The following is a 12,202-nucleotide window of genomic DNA, read 5'->3' on the forward strand; positions in this document are numbered from 1 at the left end:
TAAATACAAATATGCAACATTTTAACTTATATTATGAATGGTTGATTTTATATAGTGAGCTTTTTTTTTTGCTTTTTAAAAAAAAATGGTTTATAGAGTAAAATCTCTTTATATAATATGAGGGTGTTGTTAAATATTTCTATTGGACGAAAAAATAGATTTTAAAAATAAAAAAGGATTTGGTTTATAGGTTGCAGAACTCTCTAATTGACCCAATCTAAAGCAATCACTAACGATGTGGTATTAGAAGTTTGATAGTTATATATTGAAACTCAATTTTTTACAATGTAAAATATACCATTATATATTTCAAACATAATAATAATAATTTTGATATTATTATATGATAGATGTTATTTAGAAATAACAAGAAAATGATCAAAATGTTAAATTTCAATTGCTACCTTAATTTGATATTAAAAATTAAAGTTGCAACCTTTATTTTATATATACAAATTATTTACATTTATTATTATAAATTAATTTATATTATTCTAAACATTGGACAAATATACATATTTACAATTACAAATGAATTTACATGGATAAAAGGTGCTACATACATCAATAAGATCTCTACTTGCTTTCCAGAGAGCCTTATTTTCAGATTGCTTAGAGAGGTATGAAGTGTGAGCCTCTTAGGAGGCTACAACAGAAGTGGGAGATACTTCTATGGATTTGGTTTTTCCAGTTGAACAACCATTTTTGTCAGGTGCTCTGTGATTTTTTGCCTCACCCCAAATCTCATGAATGATATGCTTCACATTATGAATATCTTCCACCACATAATCAGATCCCTCACTTTTCTCGCAGCTGCCAACCTTAAAAATCAAATATTGAATTCAATTAGAAAGTAGTTAATTGAGGCAACAAACAAAAGTATCGCAGACATTTTATGTAAAATTAGATTAATTTCTAAATTCTATTTTTGTCTGGGAACTTACAAGGACTGTATTAAGGTCTGCCGCTTTTGCTCCTGCTATGTTTCTACGATTTTCGTCAAAGAACAGCTGCAATATGGACTCAATAAGTACCATTGTAAAGATACTACTACCGACTACGTATAACCATACACATGCAAATTTTCTTCAAACTTACTGTTCTCTGAGGATCTGAATTTGCAATGGCAATTGCCCGCTGAATGGCTTCAACTGATGGTTTGATGATAACAGGGGAAGTAAGAGGATTGCATTCCCCATCTTGTTGCTGGTAAGGATAATCCATGTTAAGGCTCTCAAAGCAGATAACATCTTCAAAACAGTCCTCCAGGGATAATTTCTTCAGGATCTTGGTTGCATGAACTCTATCTGAATTTGTGAATATCTGTAGAAGAAGTTACATTGATGCTAAACATTAACGTTTTGCTTGATTTTTCTTTAAGATTTTAGCATTCACATTAAAAAAAATTGTGAGAAGTGAGTGTTGTTAAGAACACTAATGGCGACACAACTCTATGTTGGTCTTTTTCCCCCTCTTTTTAAAAAGATTTTAGGAACTCAAAAATCAAATTTATGCATCTCGCTTGAAAACAGCAGTCTACTCCATGGTCTAGTGCTAAGACATAAGTATTGAGGTGATTTGAGCTTTTGATGGATGTTCGCATTTAGCAATCACATGCTTATGTGAAGAAAATAAAAGAAAAACCTTAATACATACCAATTTTCTTTGAGGCATGCTCAGCAAAATGTTCCTCAGAACCGGATCTGGCTTAATGACTTCATATGGCAATCTCCCGTGAACAAAACTGTACAATCAGAAAAATAGATGTGTAAGATTTTTACCAGAAAGAAACGACAGAGCATCAAATGTCATGGAAGAAGAGGAAAACTATTCAAAGTTGTGTATAGAAGAATTCAAACAGCTAATTGCTAGGCCTAGCATAAAAATGTCAGAAGGAAATCAATAATTTCTTTCTTGGAAAGAATTATATTCAAGGTTACTCAGGAGACTCGACGTGAGATTTTCTAGAGTCAGGGAAAGAAAATTACGATCTTGGGAAAGATATACGAGGGTAACAATTAGTACCTGTGATATTCATCTGCATCAATTTCATACCCTAATGCCTGCAAAGGAAAGTGAAAAAATTCATATCAGTTAAAAGCGTAAACAGTCCAAGGAATAATGTCTCTGTTCTGTTACAAATTTATATGTGAGCCTCAGTGAAACTTTAACCCCTAAATGGTGAGATACAGCACAGATATCCGTTTACTTTCCTTAATAATTAGAATTCTATATGATTAGAGACAGAAACTTCCCTTCCTATAAATTGTTGTACATGAGTTTAGGATGAAAACTATTTTTAACAGATTTTGAAAAGTGAAGCCTTTGTATAAATAAAAAGGCTCATATGTGATCCAATTCAAATCATTAGTCCTGATAGTGGAGGAAATTCGACCAGAAAATTATATCTGTTCAGACATTTTTTATCCTTAAACGATTATACCAGCAATTGCATATCGGTAAAATAATAAATTCTTCTGCCTTTGCAAAAGCTCCATTTATATTTATTTAAATAATTTATTTCTCTCCCTAAATATCAAATCTATCTATTTATTTGAAACGGAAATAAGGAGCAGTAAGTCACCCGAAGGCCTGCAAGCGAGCTTCCATGAGTCTTGTAAAACCGGGAACGAAGCTCCGTGACAACATCGATGCTCAATGCAAGCTTTTTCGACAGAAACTCTGCAACACAGTCCAAATCCATGCAATTAATTCACACAATTCAATTATATTTTAAATTTCTTGAGAATTTTGTATTGAAACTCTGAATCTAGTACTCTCCATACCATCAATATTCTTGCGGCATGCTGTAGCTATTCCTGTGCTCGAAGAATACGACGTATCGTCCAAATCTGCAAAGTTAAATTCCAGAATTCCATTTCTCTAATCAGCAACAAAATTGAACCTAATTTGTTTTCAACATAATTTAACAAGAATTTCAGAGCCGTAGACAAGAATACCCTGCTTTTTGTTCACAAATCATAACATACCAAATAGCAAGCAGTCGAATAGAGGCCTGTGCAACAAATTCCCTCCTTCCATGGTGATAAATTTAAAGATTCCTTTTAACAGAGCTTCAAAATTTGTGCAGAAAATGGACAAGGCAGAGTAAAAATGAATGAGGAGAAAAGAGGGAAGCTCTGAATTTGTTCACCTTGAAAACTGCAATGCTAGTTGGCGATGACGTGGCGCTGACGCGGTTGCATACGTTTTGGAAGGAAAATTATTGAGTACATATTCATGTGAAGCATGTGCTCTTTTTTCCGTACGATTATATCTTTAATGGGACGTGGACAAATATCTATATTACCTTTCATGTGGATATAGCCTATCTATGTTATTATTTCTTCTTTCTTAAGGTGTAATTTTCTTTTTTGAAATTTTTTGGAGATGTGATTTGATTTGGTCTAATTTTTATGTCAACTTTGTATTATATTATAGGAAATGTAGATATTATTGGAAACAATCCTATCTTGAATGGGAAGCATGTGTGCATCCACATGTCTATTTATTTTTATTTTTATTGTTTTTTAAGTGCACATATTCATCCTATTTGACCTTATGTTTCTTGGTACCGTCTATGGGACCGATCGAATGCACCAACCTCATAGTGTGTTGTATAAGTTAGTCTTATAAACACACTATGGGGTCGATGCATTCTATCAGCCCCATAGCAAGAAATGTGTTTCTTAGGGTGTAATTGTCATCATTTTTTAACATTATAGATTTTAGAAGGTGTGATTTAATCGTGCCTACTTTTTATGCGATTTGTGTATTATGCTATATGATATGCAACATATTCTCTTTCAAATCATGGGGTTGATCAAAATCCTAAAATGACTTGATATAGTCATTTCCCCACTTCTTGGCAAAGAATTGAAGCCCTTTTAATTTTACTCCTATGGTATTGCATGATCTTAGGGTTAATTTGATTTTATAATAGATCTAAATTATTTCTTTGTGTTACAATTTAATTCTAATGTATTGGTGCATTATTAGGGTTTGCAAAGTTGTCATTGTCATTATTTAGTATGTGTGAAGTATTTTACAAGTAAATTGTTTGAAGTAATTTAATTTATGATTTCTTGGTGGTATATTAGGGTAGGTTTGTTGCTTGACTTTAGTTATGCATGATGCATTTGGATACTTCTCAAGTGAGTAAGTGTCATGGTGTCCAAAGGAAATACTAGTGCAAGTCTTGAGACCCTTTTAGGAAGAATGTTATATGCGAGACAATAGATTAGATTTATTTTTCAATTGTTCTACACTTGTAACATTAAAGTTTGTTAATAGAAAATTGGGTGAAGATGATATGGATGTGAAGGGGCCATTAAGGTCCAAGGCATCTATTAGACAATATTTTGTTAATGAATTTGTGAATTATGTCCCTAAAGTGGAGCAACAGATTGGCTTCTCAAGTTAATTTTATGAAAGCAAATTGAAGGTCTACCACAAGTGTCTCCAAAGAATGTAATGAAGAGAAAAAGTGTGGGGTTGGGTGCTAGTTCTAGTGTGTAAATGAAGCATATTAAAATTGTGGATGGTAATGGTGACAGTGTTGAATCTTGATCGAATCTTTCAAAAAGGAAGTGTAAATTCTATACACATATTGCATGTTGACATAGGCAAGATGTTGGTGGGTGTTATGATGACCCATAACAAGGGTCACCTTGAGTTCACTAGCAATCACATCACACTGGTATTATACAATGATGAGGTGCATAAGTTGAATAGAAGGACATATATGATAAATAGAGTGAAGGGCATATATAATAAATAGAGTGTGCTTCTTTCTCTTGGACCTTGTCATGAAAGATAATATTTCTTAGCACCCTAATGATATTGAGGTAGAAAAAGAAGTTGTGTTGGGTGTGGTGGAGTCTATTGGATTAGGCAATTGGGGTGTTTGTGGTTAATCGTTATAGAGGGAATAATATATTCTTTTGGCTATGTTTTGGGTGGTTTTAATGACTACAAAAGCCGGTGTTTTGTCTTGGAGATTTTGGGTTAATAAATTTTAATCGAGTCTTCCCCATGATGTTTGGCACTTTTCTCTCTAGTTTTAATTATTATATTTATAAATATGAATTTTGTAATTTTTTCTTCTATCCAAATAGATACCCAAACTAATCAATGTAAAAAATAAAAATTTGAAGATAAAGAGTTAGAATTGATTAAGGTATTGAAACAAGCACAAATTTTAAATAAAAAAACAATGGTACTTGGTTTTTGATTTGCTTAAGATTTGATTGTGATAAATGTCACTAAATAATTCATTAGTGTGTTAAAAAATCAGTACCTATCACAAAAGTGCTTTGGGATAGAGAAAATTACTATTAAAGACACAATTTTTTTGCAATAAATATTGATAGCTTATAGGTTTTTAGATTAAACCATTATTATTTTTTTCTAATGGATGTTTCAAATCACAAGCTACATAATCCTATCTTGAATGAGAAGCATGTGTGCGTAGACATGTCTATGTCTCTCTATTTATATATTTTTATTATCTTTTAAGTGGACATACCTATCCTATTTTACCCCTTGTTTCTTAGGGTGCAATTGTCCTCATTTTTTTCAGTATAGACTTTTGAAGGTGTGATTTCAGATTTGTGTATCATACTATATGATATGCAACATATTATCTTTCAAATCATGCGGTTGATCAAGACCCTTTAATGACCTCATATGTACATTTACCCACTTCTTGACAAAGAATTGAATCCTTTTTAATACCAAAGTCCTTGTAAATTTATTCCTCTTATTATTATACGACCTTAAGATTAATTTGATTTAAATAAATTATTTCTTTATGTTGTGATTAATTCTCATGCACTGGTGTAGTATTAGGGTGTGCAAAGTTGTGAATGTCATTAATTAGCATGGGTTATTTTTTTACAAGTAAAGGGTTTGAAGTAATTTGATTTGTACTTTCTTGGTGGTGAATTAGGGTAGGTTTGTTGCTTGACCTTAGCTATACATGATGCATTTGAATTATTAGTTATGCATGAGTTTCTTACCCAGGAAATTCATGATAGAAGGACAACTCGCTTTATGGAAGATTCATAGTGTGATTATGCTAGTGTTGACAATAGTGTGAATCTAGTGGTCACAAAGGACTTTCCTATGCAAAGATGAGGAATTCATGTGATTGATTACCTACAACTAACTGTGCATGACATAGTGCAAATTTGGTCTTGGAAAGAAATGGACACCCTTGGTCTTCCAAGGGAGGAACTGGCCAATTAAAAGACATTCTTCAAGCCAGAACGATGGTTCTATAGGAGGGACAAGATGCTATTTTATGGAATTGATCAAATCTAGGCTTTATAATGCAAGGGATGAGTATAGGTTGTTACAAAGACAACTGGCTCAAGAAGAAGTTTAAATCTAGATTAGAATGTTTTGGCACAAACATTTTTTTCCCAAAGTGAGCACCTTCACCTAGGCTTCTCTTCAGAAGAATATTTTGACAGTTCAAAATTAATCAATAAGATGAGTTTTCTTGACCCCTTTAGATGCAAGTTATGCAAAAGATTTGAAGAATATGTAGACCTCCTTTTGTTGGGCTATTCTCTTTTACACAAGAGTGTTGGAGATGGCTATGTGGGAAACTAGGATGGGCGAGTGCACTTCCAAATAATATTTTAAGTATGTTTAACTCTTGTCTTATTTTGCACTTATGTATCATAATCCCTTCCATCTGATCTAGAAAATTTGGAAGTGTAATGGCATGATCTTTTAGGATAAACATAAGAGCTTGGTGCCTTTTCTGAACAAGGTTGAGGCAGCTAAGGTAGAAGTAGCTTATGGAATAATTGAGGAAACTTGGAAAGCAGGGGATCCCCTTTTTTTGAATTGAGATGCATGCATGAAGAAGTTTTGTCACAAATTGAGAAACCCTCTAGTAATGGGTCCGGTAGAGAAGAGTCTCAAAGGCTAAGAGAAGTAACTAAATGATAGGAACTAGAGGTTGATTGGTATAAGGTTAAATTTGATGGTGCCTCTAGAGGAAATCCTGACGTATCAAGCATTGGTTGCATCATTAGAAACTGGGAAGGAAAATTTAGATTTACCATGGCTAAACTTCTCTTCAAAGAATCCTACAATGTGGCAGAGTTTAAGGCTCTCACTTTGAGTTTGAAGAAGTATCGATAGTTAGAGCTTAAGAAGGTGGTAGTTGAAGGAGACTCCTCCTTAGTTACCAATGCATTGAGGAAAGGATCAACTCTTAATTGGATGCTCTAGACTCTATTGGAAGAAGCTCTAGTATTTTCATAGTCTTTTGATTCTTTCTCTACCCTCCATATTTATAGAGAAGCCAACAATGAAGCAACCAATTTTATCAATAGAGCAGCACATGGACTAGGTTTGTGTTCTACTTTTGCTAGAGGCTTCGATCTAGTATAGCTAGTTGGGATGGTGGTGCAGAGTTCTCAGTTACCAGTTTAATGTCCAAATTTTATAGTGATTTGGAGGGAAAGTGAGCAAGGAGACATTCAAATTGGTTTCTTCTTTGTTTTGGAGCTCTTTCAATTAGCTAGGTTGGACTTTTATTTCCTTTCAAAGTTACAATGCCTTTGAAGGCACAAACTCACTCTAGTAATTGGTGCAAGTTCTTTCATATTGCCTTATATGTAGCCAAATTTTGTCCTTGAATGTGAAGAGGGTTTCTTTATCCAACGTTGAGGCCTTTGTTTATGGCTAATTTGTGTGCAACTAGTGAAGGTTTGCCTATGCAATAACTTGTGTTTGTCATATTTATTAACTTTGGTTGCTTAAGGAGATTAGTTTAACATCTGGATTTGAATGATTCTTAGTTAAAGGATTTGATTTTAAGTGGATTATGGTATGCATGTAGCAGTGATGCCTCAAGGTAAATATTCATGGTAAACTTTTTTTTTAGATTAATAAAAAATTTATGACTTATGCATTAAAAAACATCCTAACAATGCCTATTTAACCTTTCAAAAAGATTAAAATAGAGTATACTGAAATAATATCAAAATACCTCAATTCACATTACAAATTTCAAATGTAGAGTAATTCAAATATAGGCAACAAATGCATGAATGGATATAGCCACTACTTTTCTTCCCCATTCCCATCCAACTTCAACTAATCCCATGCAAATTGGTGCACAAATTCTTCCACAATGATCAAAACCATTTTTCCTCACAAAGAGGGTTTTTCTCCCCATTTTCTCTTCAAAAAACATGCTAAATATAAAAATAAACTATTTCCCTTTTAACTCCAAAATAACTTTTCATAATTTTGAAATTAAAAATAAATTAAGTAATATTTTTTAAAACCCAATTGATTATCTTTGTGCTAGTTTCCTAAAACACGTCATTTACAAGTACATATACATGGGGCTTCACTTCATGAACCTGTGGTATAGCATGTGTGTTCATGGCATACTAAAGGATCCCCAGGCTATTTTCAAAAAATATTGCCCTAAACTCCTTTTTTGTCACCCCCTCCCAATACACAATGTGAATTAAAAGCCCCCTTATTTTTGCCAAATATTGTATTTTTTCATAGCCCAAATTAGAAAACCCCCCTATTTTCACAGATAGGCAATATATTGTACCCTCATTTTTGGGATATTAAACCCCCAAATATGAATGCACATGATATAATATTGCATAGTTAGTGAAGCCCCTGTGTACATATATGCCACATTTTAATTTTTGCATTAAATGACAATTTTAAAACTTTAGAGCATTTTTCAACTAAAATTTATGGAAATATGAAATTACATAAAATACTTAAACACTCATTTACTAAGCATCTACTTCGGGATCAAGGTTTTCAAAATTCTACCAACCATGGTATTCGAGGTAATTGCTTAACAAAATAGCTATAAATTGTACTTGAATTTTGAGTATGATGGTTAGAGAGAAATAGTTATGCCCAAATGCAACATCTCCTATAGAACCACCGTTGGTGTATAACTCATACCTGTGGAGCCAAGTGAATAAATAATTTGTACCTATAATTATTCCACAAATGGCAAGTGTACTTGTGCATGTACATAATAGTTGAAGCATAGGAAAATCACACAACGAGGCTCAATATCACAATCAAAATCTCATGGTTTTTAACTAATCTAAATCATATTAGAATTTTATTTTAACATGAATATTAATGTCTCAAAACATTGAATAAGTTTGTAATCACACTTAACCAATATATCACACATCATTGAATTGAAGCATAATAGAATCAAGTATAGTACCATCTCACATACAACACATGAACTATCATCACAAAAGAATACATCATCCCCAAAAGAACTTGGCACAATATCATGCATGCATCTGAATGAAAATAACACCAACAATCAACATGTTGAGGAACACCATCTCAAATGTGTAGGTGGTCCATACACACTATGAATCATAAGGAACTAGTCACTAATAAAACAATGAGAAAACACATAGAAGAAAAAAGGCACAACCACAACCTATGCATCCCTAGATACATAGTTGTTCCTGATGAATACTGAGAGGGGGGGGGGGTGTGAATTAGTATACTAAAAATTACTGAACTTAAACACTTAAATAGTTTAGCAGTCAACTAGTATAACAAATTTACTAACAAACCGGTTAAGACAAATACAATCCAAACATCAAATAAAGCATTCACCCACAAGAGCACGATCACCATAACACAAGAGGTTTTGACGTGGAAACCCAAATGGGAAAAACCACGATGAGCTGAAACTCACAAGTAACTATCTACAGAATAGAAACTAGACCAGTTAAGGTCATACAATGTTCTTCACCAGAACAGATCCTGTTAGGAATCTCGATCTCTGTTAGGAGATAAGTCCGATTAAAGACTACCTTGTTAGAGGATTTATAAAGGCTTTGCCAGGCCTACCCGATTAAGGGTTTCAGACTTGTCGAAGATGTGAGTAATCAACAAGTGAGTGATCTAGATACTAGCACAGTATGCTTGGTTAGATCCTTGATAGCTCATTGTTAATGCACATTTAGCATTACTTTAGTCTTCAGTATCTCCACACTTTGTTTCTTCACACAGACCTAATCTTCTCTTCTGTGATCGCACATGCAAAAAACCTCATACACTTCTAAAACCCTAACAACTCTTAAAACCCTAGACATGATGTCCTTATAAATGAATCTGATTTCATGTCGATCCAAAAGGATTACATTGCAAGTTCCTAGGTTCAGTGCATCTAGACAGATTTGGTAACATGACACAGAATCACCACCAAAGTGTCGGTGGATGATAACTCATCACAGAGTAATACCGGCTCATACATTTAACCGATTACTGATTGTCGAAATGAAGACTGGGAAAAGTGATAACAACCGCTTTGTTCCTTCGTATCACTTTGGGATCCTCGAACCGCTTGAGGTCTTCATACCGCTTGAGATCGGTAAACACTTTCTGCAAAACACCGATAGTCTAAAGACTATAATACATAATACCGGTTGGAACAATTACCAGTTGAGCATAACTCATACATACAAAAAGTGATCTCAAAGCAAGTGTGTGTCCATCAATGACAATCACAACATCATCATCAAAAATGCCAACAATCTCCCCCTTTGGCGTTGATGGCAACACTTAGGAAATTTTTTGACATCTAAGTGTTTTACAACAAAAAATATGCCATACCCAAAATTATTCCCCCTAAGCATATACACTATCCCTTTTTGCAAAAAATACAATGTATACTACTCCCTTAAAGAGATAACATGAAAGTATTCATAACATTCATCAAAATTATAAATATAGAATACTACTCCCCCTTTGCCAACAATGACAAAGTACTGCAGAATAACCCATGTTTCTCATTATCATTAATATAATAAATGTTTATGACAATAATGAGTGAAACTTATCAAAAACCGATTTAAAATCCTGCATAAAAGTCTTCATGGCTAAAGACCATGACTCAATTAATGAGGTAGCCACATCAATTTCTGTTTGCATCTAGGATACCTGTTCCTCCATGGCATCTATTGTGCTCACCTCTTGAGTGACCGTTAAGGCATCCAGATTGAGATAACACTTCTGAAGTATTTGCAGTCTCGGTAGTAGAACAAGTTGAAATTCCTACAAATCTCTGGTCTGGTTGCTAATCTCCAACTCTATTCTGGCAGACTGGAGCTGAAACCGATGAACAGTTTGCCCATATGTAGTGAAGGAATCATAGGGTGTCTTAAAGGTTCTCATATATGCCTGCAAATCAGATTGCATTTTTTCCTTCTGTGTAAGCACATCATCACAAAATAGATGGGGTTGGCTTATCTTACTGAGCAGTAGTTTTCCCTCATCCATAGCATCTCTTATGTCCTTCTATTCTTTCTGAAGTTCAGATCAAAGCTCGTTCAGTTTCTTCACTAAGGCAGTGTTTAGTGCCTTTTGATGCTTCTTCTGTGCATTAGCTTCAACAACCTCTTCCAAGCATTATACCTGGTCCTCCATAACTGTACATAGAAGTTTTAGTTGGGCCAAAGAGGAATCGATACTGGGGAGGTTAGTACTGGGAATCAAACTGGTAAGAGTATCCACCGCAGTTTGAATAACATCTTGCTCCTTTTTCCTCCTTAATGCTTCCAGTCGCTCTTGTGCAAGCTTAATGCTTTGGAGCAACTCCGATTCATTTGCAGATTGGAGGTCAATAGGATTGGTAATGTCAATCGGTTTGGATTGACTATCGGTTGCCTTTGGTGTCTTCACATGTGTGCTCTTTGCCGCTTCTTTCTTCTCTTCGGCTCTTTGCTTTTCCTCTTCTGCTTTCTTTTGCTCCTCTTCTTCTTTCTTTTTCTTCTCTTCATCCTTCTTCCTTTCTTCTCCCCTCTGCTTCTCTTCTTCTTTCTTCTTCTCCTCATCCTGTTACTTCTTCTCCTCTTCCCGTTTCTTCTTCTCCGCTTCCTATTTCCTCTTCTCCTCTTCTTGTTTCATTTTCTTCTCTTCCTTTTTCTTCTTCTCCTCTTCTTGTTTCTTCTTCTCTTCTTCTGCTTGATTCCTCTTCTCTTCCTCTTGATTCTTTTTCTCTTTCTCTGCTTGCACTTTGTCAGCCTTTTCTTTGTCCAGTTTCTCCTTGTCCACTCTCTCTTTATCAACCTTTTCCTTTGCTGCATCTGGAGTGACATTTTCACCATCCAAAGCATCAATGTCAATAGTGTCCATCTGTTCAGTAACCGATTCTCCTTCACTT

The 12,202-nt window shown here is 34.2% G+C and overlaps 1 protein-coding gene across 1 annotated transcript; it reads right to left on the reverse strand.

Moving 5' to 3' along the window:
- Positions 1-516: 516 nt before the first annotated feature.
- LOC131068993 (uncharacterized protein C24B11.05) lies at positions 517-3,159 on the reverse strand. The gene is made up of 8 exons (XM_058004278.2): positions 2,991-3,159; positions 2,787-2,852; positions 2,585-2,682; positions 2,026-2,063; positions 1,657-1,744; positions 1,099-1,323; positions 945-1,010; positions 517-821 (listed from the first exon to the last, which is right to left on the reverse strand). Exons 1-8 carry the CDS (start codon positions 3,040-3,042, stop codon positions 639-641), a joined length of 816 nt encoding a protein of 271 aa, XP_057860261.1. The 5' UTR covers positions 3,043-3,159; the 3' UTR covers positions 517-638.
- Positions 3,160-12,202: the final 9,043 nt, after the last annotated feature.

The sequence above is a fragment of the Cryptomeria japonica genome, chromosome 4, assembly GCF_030272615.1.
Source record: "Cryptomeria japonica chromosome 4, Sugi_1.0, whole genome shotgun sequence".
NCBI lineage: Eukaryota > Viridiplantae > Streptophyta > Pinopsida > Cupressales > Cupressaceae > Cryptomeria > Cryptomeria japonica.